Source organism: Mus caroli, chromosome 4 (genome assembly GCF_900094665.2).
Source record: "Mus caroli chromosome 4, CAROLI_EIJ_v1.1, whole genome shotgun sequence".
NCBI classification, from domain to species: domain Eukaryota; kingdom Metazoa; phylum Chordata; class Mammalia; order Rodentia; family Muridae; genus Mus; species Mus caroli.
Genome location: NC_034573.1, coordinates 108114900 through 108133400, shown reverse-complemented (window position 1 = coordinate 108133400; position 18501 = coordinate 108114900). Strand labels below are relative to the sequence as shown.

At 49.1% G+C, this 18501-nt stretch overlaps 2 protein-coding genes across 5 annotated transcripts in view; one reads left to right on the top strand and one right to left on the bottom strand.

The window, feature by feature from the left end:
• The first annotated feature begins 945 nt into the window (after positions 1–945).
• Positions 946–8921, top strand: Dmap1 (DNA methyltransferase 1 associated protein 1). 2 transcript variants are annotated; one of them, XM_021159301.1, is made up of 11 exons: positions 946–1005; positions 1234–1383; positions 1826–1917; positions 2166–2361; positions 6820–6978; positions 7070–7237; positions 7470–7655; positions 7803–7874; positions 8107–8179; positions 8290–8585; positions 8813–8921. In XM_021159301.1, the coding sequence occupies exons 2-11, from the start codon at positions 1279–1281 to the stop codon at positions 8870–8872; spliced, it is 1407 nt and encodes a 468-aa protein (XP_021014960.1). In that variant the 5' UTR covers positions 946–1005; positions 1234–1278; the 3' UTR covers positions 8873–8921. The 2 variants fall into 2 exon arrangements, with proteins under 2 accessions (XP_021014960.1, XP_021014961.1); XM_021159302.1 differs by having other exon boundaries at positions 963–1005; positions 1223–1383.
• A 382-nt stretch (positions 8922–9303) lies between these two features.
• Positions 9304–18501, bottom strand: part of Eri3 (ERI1 exoribonuclease family member 3) — a 124337-nt gene continuing 115139 nt past the window's right edge. For 2 of the 3 annotated variants that reach the window (XM_021159298.2, XM_021159299.2), the window contains exon 9: positions 9304–9860. In XM_021159298.2, the coding sequence (XP_021014957.1) occupies positions 9778–9860 (83 nt within the window). In that variant the 3' untranslated portion in view covers positions 9304–9777. The remainder of the gene's footprint in view (positions 9861–18501) is intronic. The other variant, XM_029476773.1, reaches the window with a different exon arrangement.

Genomic DNA, 18501 nt, shown 5'->3' with positions numbered 1-18501 from the left:
GCCCTCCCCACTGACCACTCAGGAAGAAGACGCCTTACAGCTGGATCTTAAAGGCAGTTTCTCAGTTAAGGTTTTCATCTATCAGATAACTCTAGTTTGTGTGTTGACAGTACAGTGTGTGTGTGTGTGTGTGTGTGTGTGTGTGTGTGTTACATTATACTGGCAAAAAAAAAAAAAAAGAAAAAAGAAAAAAAAAAAGAAAAAAAGGAGTAAAGATTCACAACCCATTTTAGGGGAGTTGTAAATTAAATAAAGAAGTTAAGAGCCTGACCTGGTGGCACATTCCTGTAATCCCAGCACTTGAGAGGCAGGGGGATCTCTGTGAGTTAAGAGGCCACCCTGGGTGGTGGGGAAAGAAGAGGGATAGAAAGGGGGAGGCAGAGAGAGAGAGAGAGAGAGAGAGAGAGAGAGAGAGAGAGAGAGAGAAAGAGAAAGAGAGAGAGAGAGAGAGGACAGAGTCCTTCTATCTTACTCTCTTGGCAGCTGGAGAAGTTAGTTTAGCTCTGCTTTGAAAGTTTAGCACAATGGCAATGCCTGGTAATATAGAGAGGCACTGAATGAGCAGAGGCAATTACTATCATTAATCCAGTTAATTAAGAAAAAAATAATGTCCCAGGCACTGTGCCATTGTTTTACACGGGTTATTGGTATTTCACTTAAGCAGGAGCTGTTACAATTTTCATTTTGTAAACAAATTAAGTGTTTTGAAATAGGTTTTGAGAAAATAAGTGACTTTTCAATGTCACAGAGTTCTCTTCGGGTTTTCTTTTCATTGCCCGGGACACAATGTAGAGAAATAGAAGGTAAATGTCAAAAGCAAGCCCCGCATCGCCTCGCGCGGATTCCTAGGAGCACAGCAAGCGAGCAACTCAGCCTGCCCGGTAGCTTGCACACTGGGTTGCCAGCCGGCTCCTGTTTGTCTAAGCACCGACCGGAAGTGTTTCTAAGGGTTGCGTTTCTACGACGCACAGCCGGAAGTTTCTATCCGTGGGTCTTCAGAGAGAGGTAATTTGAGGAGTGGGCTACAGCTGGGGGACTCAGGTGTGGATCCCCGGGGATGGCGAGGCAGGGAGGACAGTGTGACCGTAAGGGACGCCTGCGCGGGGAGGCCGAGAACGAGGCAGCACCCAAACCTGGTGTGGACCATTCTGGCTCTGGCCTCTTCACCCTGCCCCCACTTGGAGCGGGAGTTGCAGGGACACCGCCCCCTTAACGGTAGCAGTCTTTCTGCAGGTACGGACCCTTGACGTCGGGGTACTACCTCACCCCTCGGGCGTGATGGCTACGGGCGCAGATGTACGAGACATTCTAGAACTCGGGGGTCCAGAGGGAGATGCCGCCTCTGGGACCATCAGCAAAAAGGATATTATCAACCCGGACAAGGTAGCAGGGGTATTTGAGCGGGCTGAAGTGTGGGTGAAGGTGTTGGCGAAGGGATGGGGAAGGGGTGTTACCAGAAGAGAGATGATGGAAGTGATAATAAAAGGAGAGCTACAATGGAACAAGAAGCATGCCACCCTTAATGTGATGAAGAGGGGACACTGGGAGGTGGGGACCAAAAGAGTGGGGAAACCGCCAACGGACGAGAGGACTTAGGGAACCTGACACTTGTAAGTTGTTGGGAAGAGAGAGCAAGACATTGTGACAGTCTTGAGGTGAGGGAAGAACTTTCTTCCCTGATAATTCAGACACGAGTGGGGAGAGGAAACCTGTGCAGACGGTGTAGAGACGCTCCCATGAGTGGGTTCCCGGGACTTTAGTTCAGCATTTGTTTGTTCAGGTGGGTCTGGGCCATCATTTTTTCCCCCTGTGGTTTTCTTCCCAGAAAAAGTCCAAGAAGTCCTCAGAGACCCTGACCTTCAAGAGGCCTGAGGGCATGCATCGGGAGGTCTACGCTTTGCTTTACTCTGACAAAAAGCAAGTATTGGAATCCCAAGTCCTCGTGTTTCTCCCAGCTCACCAGGCATAGCCCCATGTCCCTATTTTCTCTTTTTCTACTCCCCCCCCCCCCCGCCCCTTGCCAGTATCCCCAACTAGGGCTCCTCCTGCAGGACAGCTCAGTGTCTTGCTCCAGGACACGACTTCCTTATTCTGGGGTAGACTGAGCTTCTTGGCTTCAGAGGTTCTTCACACACCTGCTTCTAACCTTTCACCTCCACTGCCAGGGATGCACCCCCACTGCTGCCCAGTGACACTGGTCAGGGGTATCGGACAGTGAAGGCGAAACTGGGGTCCAAGAAGGTTCGCCCTTGGAAATGGATGCCTTTTACCAACCCAGCTCGAAAGGACGGCGCTATGTTTTTCCACTGGCGACGAGCGGCGGAGGAGGGCAAGGACTACCCTTTTGCCAGGTTCAATAAGGTGAGTTGCTGACAGAGCAAAGCTGAGCCACTTGCTGAGTTCTCCAGTCTCCCAGGGCTGGCTCCAGATGTGCTCAGTCCCAGCCTCGGTTACCCACTCGGTTCTAGGTCAAGTGCTGCTCGTGGGTTTCTTCTGCCTGTTGCATTCTGCCCTTTCCTGGATCTCCTGTGGGTTTTAGTGGCTTCCCTTGGCCCTTCAAGTACTGCTGCTCCTCACAGCTGCATCCTAGGTGCAGCTTTCTGCTTCTCCATGCTTCTTCATTGTTCTCCTTTAGCTCTGTTACTTCAGCAGCTAATGGCCTCACCCCAGAAGATCTCATTTACTAATACCCCTTTCTGAATGTCCCATGGGTGGCTCACATCAGAACTCCTAACCCTTCCTCTATTCCTATTCAGTGCGAGGGAACATTTCTACACTGTGGCCTGTATTGCACACTTGGAACTCATCTTTGACTTGGCCATTTCTCTTAGCTTTGAACAACAGGACAAAGAAGTGGAAGGGGATGACATGCATGTAAAGAAATAAATTGAATTCTGGCAAAGAACTGCTGCCAGTACGCTGGAACTAGAGCTGAATGACAGGAAATGAGAAAACAGGACATTTGCTGGAGGTGTAGAAGAGGCCTGCGTTTTATTCATTTATTTGGTATGTGTCAGCATTTGTATGACACATGCCCAACAGATCAGAGGACACCTGAGAGCTGGGCCCCAGAGATCAAACTTAGGTTGTCCAACCTTCTGAGCCACCTTGTCAAACCTAAGAGTGGTCAGGGAGGGCCTCTCTGGGAAGGTGGTATTTGTTACCAATCAAATCTCTGCCTGTGCTCTTCACCCTTTATGGCTAAGCACCGTAAACCAAGACCAGTTAGTTTTTTTGGTCTAGATTGTAGAGCCTTTCCTAAAGCAGGGCCTTTTCCAGTCTCATCCAGCCATTGAGAGGAAAAGCTAGAGTAGGCTAGGATTGTATAGCCTGTGGCTAAGGTACAGTGTGGCTCAGAACAGTCTAGAATTAAGACCTTAAAACACCAGGAGCTCAAACTCAGATTTTTCTCAGTGTGACATATCTTGTGCCTGGGGCCCTCTCTTTGATGGCTTATAGCTTCTTAGACTGAGCATAGTCCAGTGTGGCTCTATCACATTCATTCCAAACCAGCGTGTCCTCCCTCCCACTATCATTCTTAGGACTCTAGGGGCCAACTGATGGAGAAGCTAGACTGACAGAGCTCACTGAAAAGGTGAAGGATTTGAGGGAGGGGGAGGGACTGGGAAACACAGACGTTCTTTTATCTTTAAAAAAAACACTCAGTTTGTATTTAGTACTTACTGTTCCAGCATGTTGAAGCCTAAACATTGAGAACAAAAATAAGTCAGACAAAGTATCTGTCCTTAAAAATGTTATGTTATTGAGAGACGGGGATATGGATATAGTTACAGTCCAGTAGGAGATAAACTACTCAGAAGGCTGGAACGTTATGGGAGTTTCCTTGATGATGGTACTAGGTACAGTGATTCATTTTCCTTCATACACATAAAACATGGCGAAGAAAAATATGAAAAGAATATAAGGCCCGGGGGCTCCTGCAGCCAGGCCTACGCCAAGGTTGATCCCTGGGGCCCAGGTGGTGGAAGGAGAGAGCAGACTCGGAAATGTTGTCCTTTGACCTCCAGGATCCCATCCCACACACCTGAAACAAAGCTGCAGTTTAAAGTGTAACTTTAAAAGGCTCACATGTCCTGGCTGCACTGGGCATTCCCGCATACCGATAGAGCCTAACGCTCCATGTAGGGTCATGGGAGGGAGGTGTGGCTCTGTTGATCAACAGTCACCATGCCAGGTGGCCCTTAGCAACCAAGCTTAAGAACTTGGAGCCACTCATAGATTTTAAAGTAGAGTCAGGTCAGGACTGGATGAGTTCTGGCAAGCTCTGGGTGACTATAAGATTGAGTGAATTCATGTTCTTCCTCTAAAGCTGCTCCCTTGAGGGGCCTTACTCTCTGTGACTCTCCCTCTGCTCCTCTGAGGGGTTTTACTCTCCTGACTCTCCCTTTGCACCTCTGAGGGGCCTTACTCTCTGTGACTCTCCCTCTGCTCTTGCTCAGGACAGGAGTCCAGGAGTCACTGAGGGTGGCACCCTCCTTGGCTCTTCATGCCCAACTCTGGGATTCCCTGTTACTCTCCAGCCTCTAGGCCTGTGCCTTCTCTGCTGCTTTGTTTGGGCTTTTGGCTTCTCCCCTCCACCACTGCTGAAGGTGGCTGCTTAGTTTCCTACTCTTCTTTCACTCCAGCACCTTCTCTGCTGCTAGGTGGTCCTAGATGCAAGAAACAGGACTTTAAAATAATTTTATGTGTATGAGGGTTTGCCTGTCTCTGTCTGTGTACCACACGGGTGCAGTGCCTGTATAGGTGGAAGAGGAGTTGGAACCACTGGGACTGGAATCATAAAGGACTGCGAGCTGACACGTGGGTGCTGGGGGGTGGGGCAAATCCAGAAACAAGACCTTTAGTCTCCTTAAAACTAGCCTCATTGGATCATGCGTGTCACCCTTAGCTCATTTCTAAGCTCCCAGAAGGGGGTGCACTCCCTGCAACAGCTGGTTCATTGCCATAGCAGACTCTCTTCTCAGCTCACTGTTTCCCAGCCAGGTGTGCGCACACATTAGAGTATTTTCATCTTATGTCCTTTTGTCATCCCCTGTTCTCCCTCACTAGTTCACTTCTATTTAGCCTTAAGGTTTACTTAGCCTGGTATGGAGGTACATACTTGTAGTCCCAGTATTTGGGAGGTGGAGTCAGGAGGAACAGGAGTTCAGGATTATCTTCAGATACATACTGTCAGGGCCAGCCTAGGCTACAAAATAAAAACAAAACCAGCACAGGGCTAAACAGATGACTCAGTAATTAAGTCTTCCAGGCTGCTCTTCCAGACTGGGGCTTGGTTCCCGGCAACCAGATGGGTAGCTCATAGCTACCTCCAACTCCAGCTTCTTCTGGACACCCAATGCCTTCTGGTCTCCATAGTCACATCCTCCTCAAAACACACACACACACGATTAAATTACGAGGAGGTATATGCAGCCAAGTCTGGGAAACTAGATTTACCAGAAAGATGTCTGAGTGGTCAAAAGGATGAGAATGTTCAGTTGGTAGAAGGTATATGGAATTAAGAATAAAGTTGAGGGAAAGGAATGGCCAAGCCTTGCTCTTGAACTTATGAATTATCTAGAAGGCACTTTATCTCAGAAGTTGATCTAGAACAGCATCTTTCTTAGGAACAGGCGAACGATCTTTTCTGTTGTAGTCCAGCGTTGACTGAGAAAGATATTAGGATTTTAAGAGAACACAAGTTCATGTTTATATTACATGAGTGGACACACAGTTGTGACATAAAAGTGCTTCTTTGTTTCCATTCTTACTGTAGGTCTGCCCTGTACGGAGCATGGTGTAGATGTTTGCAGATAGAGAACTGATTGGAAGAGGACTGCAGGGCGGCCTGAGTACAACAGGATAGTGCTGTGCTACTCTGAATGGCTTGTGGCCATTGAGAGATGGGGATTCTGGAGGCAAAATTAAGGAAAAAGTAGGAATTGAAAGATGCTTCCAATGTCAGGTGTGGTGATGTGTGCTTGTAATCCCAGTGTTTGGGAGACTGAGGCAGGAGGACTGCTGTGAAGTACAGCCAGTGTGGTTTCCACAGAGTGCTGACCAGCCAAGGCCACTTTACCAAGGCTGTGTCGACAACAAAACAGAAAGGTAGACCATCTTTATACACGGGCTTCTGATGCTGGCTTTGGTGGCAGTGACTGAGGTGTGGATTGGGGATGTTTGAAGAAGAGGGATGAATGCAGTGTTGAGCATATTAAGGTTGGGGATGTGTGACATCTGGTGGAAGTGTCCAAGAGCCTGCCGTGCTTTGAATTCATGCAAAACTTCCTGTTCTAGCCCAGCACCAACTCCTTCTTAGACTTCTGCCCTGTGACTCAATTGTGGTGAGATTGGTAACTGAAAGGGCACCCAGGCAGGAGGAATATGGGCCAGGAGAGGAAGGGGCATAGGCGCTAAGTTTCCCTGGAGAGGCCCAACATTGAAGTACTCTGAGACGGCACATTTTACTGTCACCACTGGGTGGCAATAGTGCTTCAGACAAGGCTCTGGGCCTTTCCCTGTCTGATGGGTTTGTCATTCTAGAATTGACCCTTGGGTGCCTAGAAGTGCTTACAAATCAGATAGGAGCTTGTGGCCCATTCCAAAAGATGGTAAGTTGTCCTGAGTGAATCAGGTAGGCCACTGACCCAGAGCCTTACAGGGAGGGCCTCTGACTAATCAGACAGGGTCTTCCCTTCCAACAGGCTGCTCCTGGAGGGATACGGGGCTGGTAATAAACAGGAAGGGTGTGCTAACATGGCAAGCCTGCTTGGACATACACAAAGGAATGTGGTCCCCATGTCTTTGTGCCAGTAGACGGTGCAGGTGCCCGTGTACTCAGAGCAGGAGTATCAACTCTACCTTCATGATGACGCATGGACTAAGGCAGAGACTGACCACCTCTTTGACCTCAGCCGCCGATTTGATCTGCGCTTCGTAGTTATTCACGATCGGTATGACCACCAGCAGTTCAAGGTGAGCTGGTATGCACTTGCCTGAGTGCCCAATCCTTCTGCCATTTCTTCCATGCTCCTCAGTGTTCCTCTCCATGTGTCTTGATCCTCAGAAGCGTTCTGTGGAGGACCTGAAAGAGAGGTACTACCACATTTGTGCCAAGCTTGCCAACGTGAGGGCTGTGCCAGGCACAGATCTCAAAATACCAGTGTTTGATGCTGGACATGAGAGACGGCGGAAGGAACAGCTGGAGCGGCTTTATAACCGAACCCCAGAGCAGGTCATAACCTCTTCTACACCTGAAGCCTTCTGCTCTCCACTCTCCATGGCTCAGCTCTCACTCCCCCCAGGCCCCTTCACCTCCAGCCCATTTCCATGATCCCTGTTCCTCCCTTCTCTGCAGGAGTCTCCTTACCTCTGGTCCCTCATAGATAACCTAGTGTCCCGTCAGCTCCCCAGCCACCTGCTTCCACACAGCCCTCATACACACGGAAGCATTTCTTGCTTTGCAGGTGGCAGAGGAGGAGTACCTCCTACAGGAGCTGCGTAAGATTGAGGCCCGGAAAAAAGAGCGGGAGAAGCGCAGCCAAGACCTGCAGAAGCTGATTACAGCAGCAGACACCACTGCAGAGCAGCGGCGCACGGAACGCAAGGCTCCCAAGAAGAAGCTACCCCAAAAGAAGGAGGCTGAGAAGCCGGTGTGAAGGCTGACCCAGCAAGCTCAAGGGGGGAGGGGTCACCTGGCACAGGGTCCCCAGCTTCAGTGGGTATTCTCAGAGTATCCTGAGTTATCAGGTCCCTGGGCCACTCCCCGTGACACCTAAGGCTCCTTAACTCTTCTCCAGGCTGTCCCTGAGACTGCAGGCATCAAGTTTCCAGATTTTAAGTCAGCAGGTGTCACGCTACGGAGCCAGCGGGTGAGTCACCTCATGCAGTATTGGGCCCTTGGATCCAGGTGGCCTAATGCTACAGCTCTAAGTCTAGAGCAGTGGGAGAGGGGGCTATGGACCTCAGGGCATGGCCAAGCCTAGTCTGCCTTTACCATTCTCCACTTCTCAGCTAGTTCCATTTCAGCCACAGCTACACCCATGGGTTACCTATGTGCCTCATCCCAAGAGGTGGAGGACTTAGCTACCTTCATCATTGCAGATGAAGCTGCCCAGCTCTGTGGGTCAGAAGAAGATCAAGGCGCTGGAACAGATGCTGCTGGAACTTGGTGTGGGTGAGTGATGCTGAGCCCCACAGAATGACCCCTTCTCTCAGAGCCTAAGCAAGGGAGGGCAGTTCATGTTTCAGGCATTTGACCACAGTCCAACTTTGTCTTGCTTGCAGACCTGAGCCCTACCCCCACAGAGGAGCTGGTGCATATGTTCAATGAGTTGAGGAGCGACCTGGTGTTACTCTACGAGCTCAAGCAGGCCTGTGCCAACTGTGAATATGAGCTACAGATGCTGCGGCACCGGCACGAGGCCCTGGCTCGGGCAGGAGTGCTGGGGGCCCCTGCTGCAGCAGCAGTGGGACCAACCCCGGCTTCTGCTGAGCCAACAGTGTCTGAATCTGGACTTGGTTTGGACCCCACCAAGGATACCATCATTGATGTCGTGGGTGCACCCCTCACACCCAATTCGGTAAGAGCCTGGACAGGCTTGTGGGGAGCAGGACCTGGCTCTGCAAGAGAACACATCGTTTACAGAGCCTACTCTCTCCAGTGCCTTCAAGGGAATGGTTGCCACTGTGAGGGGCGAGGCTGACGACAGGAGAGGGTTGACTATTGGGCCTCTTCTCTGAAAAATGACAGACTAAGCCTTGAGTCCAACCTCAGAGGCTACTAACCTCAACACTTTTGTCTCTTTAGCGGAAACGACGGGAATCGGCCTCCAGCTCATCTTCTGTGAAGAAAGCCAAGAAACCATAAGGGGCCATCCGAGTTGGTGGTATGGTGTAAATAGAGCTGTTACTTTGGACTTGGCTGATTCTGTTTCCTCACTTCCTCATATCCTTGACTGGAAGGACAGCCTGATATATCAATTGATCACTACAGCAAGTTCCTAAAGGCTTGCTTGCAACGCCCACATTAGGCCCTTAGCCACTTTTGAGTTGCCTAGACCCTGCACCTCGAACACTTGTGGTTTTACATTTAAGATGATCTTGCACACGGCTGGGATCTCAGCAGTTTTGGCAGATCCAGATATTTCCCACCTCCCACCCCAGCCCTGCCCCCAGTTTGTGTAACTTTGGTGAAGGCGTTGAAGGTACTATAGTGTCAGCTGCTCACATGCTGATGGCTTTGTATAGAGATGAAGCCTGGAACATTGGCATATCAACAGCCTTAGACACCAGGGTGGCTCCAGACACACCAGGACCTTGTTTCCCCGACTTTATTCAAGTGGCACGTTCACAGCAGGGATGAGGGGAGGGTGGACACAAGGTGGGGCCTGATCTGTCCTGGAGCCCTGGGGGCACCACACACCATGCACTATGGATGGGAGGGGCACAGGGAGGGCTTGGTGGCCCCAGCAGAAGCCTGTGGACTAGGGAGAAGGCAGTTGAGTACCTGGGTTCCCCCTAGCCCAGGCCTATAATGGCAGGGGCTAATACTGGGCTGAGACTGAGGAATGGGAGTGGGGTGGGGCACAAAGTGTCTGCTCCAGAGGGGCCAAGTGGCCAAGCCCTCACACAGGGCACAAGCCTGTAGGGCAGCTGGGGGACACTCTGGGCGCAGAGCTGTGCCACTCTCCCTTTTCCCTCTGGTGAGGGAGAGGAGGATTCTGGTTTGGGCCAAGCAGCTACCCTGTCCTGCCCCATCCCGTCCTCTGCCAATCAGAAGGGCTTTGATGTCTGCTTGAAGATGAAGCCTCGGTATGCCAATGTCTTCATGATGTTGGCAATGTTCTTGCAGTCATCTAGAAAGAAGAGAAGACATTTAGACGGGCCAGATTCAGGAGCTATAGGCCTGAGAAGGACATCTCTGGCTCTGATGACAACATTGCTAGCCTTGGGTTGGGCTGGGTGATACTGGGCCTGCAGGAAGCCCGGACTCAGTGCTTCTCAGTCCCATAATTCATGCTGGAAATTGGCCGCTGTGTCCCATCCCGGCCCCAGTGGTGATGTATGGGCGCCGTCGCAGTAAGAAAAAGGCAGAGTAAATGTGTAATTTCTCCCTTGACGGCCCCTGGCCGCTGGGCGATCCTTCTTGTTGCCGCCACATGGGGACGGCCTGTCCGCCACACTCCGTCTTCCCGCCACCCGCCTTGATGTCTCCATTTCATTACTGTGTGGCCATTCATCACACCCACAGCCAGGGTGACTTTGTCGGTACTTGTGTGTGTCGGGGGGGGGCGGGGGGGGGCGGACGACGGACAGACTGTGGCCCAGGCAATACTCAACTGGTGACAAGGCACAAGACTTGGCATGGCTGTGTCAGAACCCTGGTAAACACCTGCCCTGGATACCTGTCCCCATGTAGCTGCTATCAGCCTGCCAGACACACGCAGTAGTCAACCTACAACCTGCCTGTCTGAGTAGGCTTAGCAGCTGGTAACCTTTTGGGACCTTGTCTGTGCTCAAATATCTGGTTAAATAGTCTATATATGTTAGACTCTATTAGTTTCTCTGGTATTGGCCTCTGAAAAACTCCGTGCTGTGAGCTGTTGTAGTAGCCTGGAGGCTGTAGGGACTCTGGGGACTTTGCAAGGATAGGACTAGATGCAAGAAGGGGAGCAACTTGGAACTTGTCCTACTAGGGAGTGGTTCTCAGCCTGTGGGTCAAATGACCCTTTCACAGGGGTCACATCATATCCTGAATATCAGATATTTACAATTCATAATGCTAACAAAGTTATAGTTATGAAGTAGCAGAACTGTATTAAAGGGTGGTAGTGTTAGGAAGGTTGAGAGAAACTGCCCATCTACCTGGGTTCAGCTTCCCAAAGCAGTCCCCAACCATCTCCTCCTCCTTTCCCACCTCCCTCCCTTGTCCCTGAGCCATCATCTCATTTCACAGATGCTGTGATGCAGAAGTACCATACAGTGATGAGGTAATCAAGTGAGGGGTGGTGGTGAGGTCAGGAGGCCTCGGAATCTTTGCCTTCCATTGAGCTATGCTTGCTCTCACTAAGACTGTATGTGGCCTAAGAAAGGGGACCTCTGATGTCTCATTAACCAGGGATCTAGAGCAGGCCAGTTAGTGTAGATCCTGTCTTAGAAGGGTTCAATATGTATGTACCTATGGTGGACAGAGATGTGGGGAGTTGATATCGTGTTTCTCCAGGGACTCAGGAAACCAGTCAGGACTGGTCTGCTTTGAGGCAGAATGGGGAGAAGACAGATGGGTGGGTAGTGGCGGCCATGGCAACTCCAGACATGACCCATCCCCGTGGTTTATGGGCCGGACACGCACCCCGCTCAGCGGAGGCCCTGTCATTTGTCTCCCTTAGTGAGTGCGCCAGTGCGGTGGGGGTAGAGGGAGGAGTGTGACAGGAGAGCTGAGCAGTTGACAGGAATAGGACAGGAGCTGTGGGGCCAGATGCCGCGATGGCATCATTGAGAGAAGAGGGAACCTGGGACAGAGGGATGTTTTCCCCAAATAAGCCTAACCCTGTCAGGGCACCTCACATCCTTCCTGTCTTCAGCGCTCTGGAAGACCATGGCCGCTGTGCATATTAAGAATAAGTCCCCTCGTTATCTGCAATTACCCAGCGGCCACACACCTCATTTCTTTTAGCAGAAAAGAAAATTAGTTTTCTATTGACTTCATCTGGCTCCTCCCTCAATGCTGGACAAATCACTCAATCTGCCTCCCTTGGACCAAGTAAATATCCTAGTCTAGACCCTTAGGCCATCAGTGAGCAAGTGCCAAGAGGTGCCTACACACCTCAGTCAGTCTTCACTTTTCCCCATGCCATACATGGCCAACTTCACCTAAATCCTGAGCTATGGCTGCTCCTGATGGCTATCCTCCCACTCCAGGGTCTTTCTCTTCAGTCCCACCACAAATTCAAATCTTCAAACACTTCTTTCCAGATACACAGAATCAAAACACCCCAGTACAGAATATTCTCCCCAGGTTTTCTCTTCCTCCTCGTGCATTCTTGACATCAGCAAATGGCACTGTACAGTAAATCACCTGAAACTCCCAAGAGGTCAACACCTCATGCACACTGGCCAGACCTAACCAGGTCTGAAACCTCTGCAGATCTCGTTTCCTTATTCTGTAACCCAGTGGTTCTTAACCTGTGGGTCGTGCCCATCTGAAAGCATGTATTTCTGACTGTCTTAGGAACTGAGACACTGCTTAGCAAAATTACAAAGTAGCAACAAGAATCATTCTGTGGTTGGGGTCACCACAACATGAACTGTACTAAGGGGTCACAGCATTGGGAAGGTAAATGCTTCCTTTTTCCAGTAGCCAGTCACCTGTAAGTCCCACCCTCTTGTAGCCAATATGACCCTTTTTACACTTATCATGTCCTTCCCTCTTTAAATCCTTTAGTGGTTCTTCCCGCCTTCTGTTTAAAGTCTGCATTTTTTTCTTTTTCTTTTTAAGATAGGGTCTCACTATGTAGCCCTGGGTAGCCTGAAACCCTAGGATCTGTTTCTGTCTCTCAGCACTTGGGATTAAAGGTGTACACTAGAATGCTTGATTAAAGTCTACACACACATGCATGTATTTTAACTGTGTATGTGCATGTCATATGACAGCTTGTAGGAGTTGGTTCTCTCCTTCTGAGTGGGTCCTAGAGAATCAAGCTCAGGTCAGAAGGCATGGTGGCAGGTACATTACCCACTGAGCCATCCTGCCCATCCTGTACTTTCCTCCCTTCCTTTGCATGGATCTGGGACTTAAACCCAGGGCTGTGTACATGTGAGATAAGTCCTCTACAACTGTGCTGTATCCTCAGCCCCCCCCCCCCCAGCCCTGGGCAGGGTCTCGGACTTACTATAGATGAGGATAGCCTTGACCTTGAACTCCTGGTTCCGCTTACCTTTTGAGAGCTACAGTTACAGGTGTGTATTCAGAGGACAACTTAGGGTGGTCATTTCTCTCCTTCCACCAAGTGGGTTCCTGGGAGTAGGGAAAGGTGAGCCAGACTGAAGCTCTGAGGCCATTTGCGTTAGTTGGCATCTCTCTCTCGCAGAGCTAATTGGGTCAGCTGAAAGGTGCTGTGACGCAGGGTAATAGGTTGCTGTGCTGTGTTCACAACAGACGCCTCCAAAATAGGCCTGTACCTTCAAGTTCTACAAGGCTAGCCATATCAGCTTGAGAACTTTTCTTTTGAAAGACATTAAAATTATTAGTGTCAGAAATATTTTTATATTGACAAGACAAGAATGGAAGGGTAACAGCTTTGCAAACCCACAGAGGGGATGGGTCAGGCAAGCACCTAGCAAGGAAGGCTAAGTCTGTTAGGTACCTCCTCCATCCAGAGTGGTCAGAGCTGCTTGGCAAAGCTGCTGCTATTGGAATGGTGACTGAGATCCCTCATAAAGGAACCCGCCTGAGGTGGCACTGGATGCTTGCTAGTTACATAGTCTGGAAACTGAAGATCACAGTGCAGGAAGGAAGCCCTGCCACTAGCAGGACAGGCCAGCAGGACACTGGCCAGGGAAAACCTTTATGAGGAAAGGGTCCAAGAAGCCCTTGGAAAATACGTCAAGGATTTTCATCCATGTTCTCACTTCACCTAGTGAGTGCCAACCTGTTCTGTGTGCTGGATGTGTATGGCCAGACTGGGTCTGGATGCCCAAGACTAGCTCCCTGTACTTGCAGAACTTAAAGAGAGCCCCTAAGAGATGCAGTGCTGTGTACAAAGGAGGCACGGAACTGCTTCTTTCAGAAGCTTGGGAATGGATTCCCAGAAGAACAAAGCTGTGCAAAGCTGAAAGGGAGCTGGCTCAGAAAGTTAGGGTTAAGGTGAAGAGGCAATACAGAACAGACACCACTGGAAGCGATCTGTGGAGTGACAGCATGGGGGTGGGGGACATACTAAGGCCGTGACATATGAATGGGTGGTCAAGTTAGCAGTGACTGACTAGAGGAAACCCAAGGACCCTAAATGCCAATCTAAGGAGTTCAAGAATTTGACTCTGGTAGCACTATGGAGACACTAAGGCATTTAAAGAGGAAAATGACAGGACTAAAGTTAGAACCATCTGTGAGCAGATAGAATTATGGTTCACACCTGAAAGGCTGACCCAGAACTAGGCTTGCCGTGGTGGGAGTATGTTGACAGTGTAAAGAAGAGACTAAGAGTTTTTTTAAGAAATAAAATTTTTAGCTGGGCAGTGGTGGCACACAACTTTAATCTTAGCACTTTTGAGGCCAGCCTGGTCTACAGGGCGAGTTCTAGGACAGGCAGGGCTACACAGAGAAATCCAGTCTTAAAAAACCAACCAATTAACCAACCAAATAAAACAGTAAGTGGGTGACAGCACTGCTGTGCAAGCCTGACACCTGGGCTGAGCCCGGGCTCACGGGAAGGAGACACCCGCTTCCAGAAGCTGTCCTCTCCCTTCCATCTTTGCATGGACAAATGTGTGCACACACAAAATTTTCTTTGAAAAGAGATAAGCTTTCACAAGAGGACTGGGAGAGAAGTGATTCTAGGATTTTAGTGCCACTCTGGTAAGTGATCCCAGAGAAGTTGGAATTTGGAAGCTTTGGATGAATTAAGTAAGATTCTTTGAGTCATCTAAAATTATAAGGCATTTCATTAGGATTTCAAGGCTTAGTGTCTGGTTTGAGAAGAACTTCTCTATCTCATTGTTAAGAAAACAAAGGGCTGAAGAGATGGCTCAGTTGGTGAAGTTTAGCCCTGGTTATCCACAGAATAGCCAGGCATGCTAGTGTAAGCCTTCAATTCCAGTAGCAGAGAGGCAGAGATGGAAGGGTCCTTAGCCAGCCAATCTCGCTGAACTGGGAGAGTTTGGGGTTTAGTAAGAGACCCTTTCTCCATAGGGTGAATGGCTGAAAGACATCCAGTATCAAACTCACATGTATATACTTCCCCCACAGAAGCCCACAAAACAAATGTATCCCATATCATAGCTATATTTTTATTATCATTATTTATTATGTTAAACTTTTTAAGATTTATTTTTATTTTAAGTATGTAGGCATTTTGTTTTCATGTCTGTCTGTGTACCACATGTATACAGTGCTTGTGGAGGACAGAGAGGATGCTGGATCCCCTGGAACTGAAGTTACAGACAGTTGTGTGTTCTGGGAACTGAACCTAGGTACCCTGGAAGAAGATCCAGGGCTTTTAACAGCTGAGCAATCTCTCCAGACAGTTATTAGAAATTTTTTTCTACAGGATCTCACTATGTAGACCAGGCTGGCCTTTATTTACAGAGCTCTGTCTGCCTGTACCTTCTGAGTGCTGGGATTAAAGGTGTGCACCATACTCCTGCTTTAGCTCTATGTCCTATTTAATCTGTCTGGAATTACTTTTGTGTATGTAAGAAATAGCTCTAACTTTACTATTTTTCTGATGCAGAACCCATTGACTTATTATGGACTAAACTGTCCTCTCTCTCTGCACCCTTCTGAAATGGCAGCTCTTATCATATGTGCAGTACTGTTAGAACCAGTAAAGAGAAGAAATATAAAATGACCAAAGGGGATGTAATGATTTCCAGGACAGCCAGAGCTACATAGTGAGACCCTGTTTTGAAGAGGAAGAGGAAGAAGAAAAGAAATAAGACAAAGAAAACAAAAATGACCAAAGGAGTAGATCAACTTGGAGAATCAGGGGTGGAAAACTGCTGGGGTTTTTGTTTTTGTTTTTGAGACAGGGTTTCTCTGTGTAGCCCTGGCTGCCCTGGAACTCACTCTGTAGACCAGGCTGTTCTGGAACTCAGAAATCCACCTGCTTCTGCCTCCCAAGTGCTGGGATTAAAGGCGTGCAACACCACTGCCCTGCTTGCTGGTTTAAGAGGCTAAGAGACTAAGAGGTAATTTGGTTAAAGGAACGTGCAGAGAAATGTCAAGGCCCACCACCGGACCTGTCTGGTAATCTGTCCAGGGACTGGTCAGGGATGGAGCCTGAGCCCACGGAGCAGAGGCCAGCAAAGCTGGGCTGCAGGGATGGACAGGGGAGAAAGAACCTGCAAGGAGCAGGACCTGTGCATGAGAAAGAGGAAATCACAAGAACTCTAGAATCTCACTGACCTTATACCCACATCCATCTGGCTATACAGCAGCAATAATGTCCTGAGCAAAAGTGCTGTGGGTGTCCTAGGCCAATCTGAAAGGACCGCCAGACTAAATGCTGTCCCAGCTCAAACGGGACATGCACTGAAAACTACTTTTATCTTAAGTTCAAATTTGACTTTTACTGTGTACTTTTGAGACAAGAACTCTTTATATAGTCCTAGCTGGTCTGGAACTTACTCTGTAGATCAGGCTGGCCTCAAACTCAGAGTTCCACCTGCCTCTGTCTCCTGAGTGCTGGGATTATAAAGGCATGTACCACCATTGCCTGGCTGAACTCTGGTGGGGCCAGCAGTGTTCAGCATCCAAAGGAGCCCAAGCCAGTGAATTTAGAATTTAAACAGCAGAGACCCTCAGATTCTGAGTTTAGTCCAGACTCAGCTACTTAACAACTGAACCTAACTAAGTTCCTGAACTTTTAACTTTTCTCTAATTTTGTTTTTTTTTCTCTAAAATGGAAAGAAAAATTACAGCAACTACTCTTAAAGGATAATTTAAAAGATAAAATGAATTATCTGTGGAGTATTTAAAATAGTGTCTATGTTAGTTACTAGTTACTCTAATATCCTATAATAATGTTATTCTAAAATTAATATCCTGACACTCATTCTGTGTCCCATGGACCAGCCTGGGCCCTCACAGTCTCCTATGTCCTTCTCCCATTCATGGCCACCTTGGCCACACTCTTTCCAGACAAACACTCTCTTCTCCTCCCACTCAGCACTCTTCTAGCTTCTAACCCTCCCCAAACAGGGTCCTTATGGCCTCGACTCTTAAGTGACCCCTTCTTCCCGCCCCTCCCTGTATCACCCTCCACCCCACAGAGGTGCCTGAGGTGCCACAGGGCTGATGGTGAAGGATGGCAGTGGTTCTACAATAAGGGGAAAAGGCAATTTCATCTTGATTAGCAGGCGATTTCTCTCTCTGTAATAAGCGTGCTCCAAATAATTAGCGTGTTTTACGTAATAATGAAATTACAGAAATGCAGTCCACTTATTCAAACAACTCACCATTACCATATTTTTAAATATTAGACTTAATTAGAGTTTATCACTTCAGAGAAGTATGCGGACCGAAGATGTTTTTTAAAAAATCCTCATAAAGTGTTTATTAAGCGCTGGTAAAGCTAGGATAATGATGTGTTTGGAAATTAAGGCAATCAAACACTTACCGCCGCTCCTGGAGGCCGGGCATGGAAATGAGGCCATTACACGCCCATTACCCGCCAGCTCACAGCCACTTGGGGGGTGGGGGGAGGATGTGCCTGGCCGAGAGGGCATGGTGCCCGGAAATGCCTTTGCCAGCCTCCCAGAGAAGCCTGACCAGTAAGCACAGCCTCAGCCCCTCAGTCACTTACACTGCATTTGGCTGTTAGGAGCCCAACTCAGACTTGGCCAAGCCAATGACTGGATTGATCCCAAATGCCAAAGACAACTCTGATCTGACCAGCTCTGATCCAGACTCCCAAGCCTGGCAGCCACATCAACTCCATTCACACCCAATGCAGAATGGGGATAGAAGCCCGGTCAAGCAGCCAGAGAGGAGGTGGAGCTAGATCCCACTCACTGGCTGCGGTCTCCACTGAGGAAGAGCAAGCCTAGACCAAGTGCTCACTTCCAAGAAGCAGTCACTGGAGTGGTGGGAGGAAGGTGAGGATCTGAGTTTATATTTAAAGAGGAAGTCCAGAAAACAGAGCCTGGGTCAGGGAAAGCAAGGGCAGGGGTGGTAGGGAGTGGGACTGTAGGCTTCAGACCCCATTTATCCCAGTGAATAACTAATTTCAGAATTTATAGTGCTGGGTTTTTGTTCTGTGGCCATTTATATCTGTGAGGGGAGGAAATGAAGAGGCAGCACGGATGCCACATCTTTCTGTGTTATTGCTTGTCTGCCATTTGCAAATCATTATTAATTGTGGGCCCTGGTGGCAGGATGGGAGGGGGCCAGGCTGGCTACATCCACATAGCTCTTCATCAAGGACCCCAGCCGCTGCCCCAGAGAGCCAATTACCCCGCCCTGATTGGGATCAGATAAAGAGGGAATTTTTACAAATTAGGGAATAAATAGAATTTCCACACAGGGCGCGGGCAGGACCTGAGAGGCTATAATGAAAAACCATCCGTCACCATCAGCATGGCCTGGGCATAGAGCCCCAGCACTCCCTCCCTTGTGGGCCCTTTCTGATGTTCAGGGACCCGAACAGGCAGGTCTGAGAACAACCTAGCCCTTCTAGGGTCTGGAAACAGGAGAGAATTCCCTGGGGGTGGGATGGGGGTTAGGAAATAACATGTGCTCAGGTCCTGTCTCTGTCTGCCCTTAGAGTCTCAGGAAGG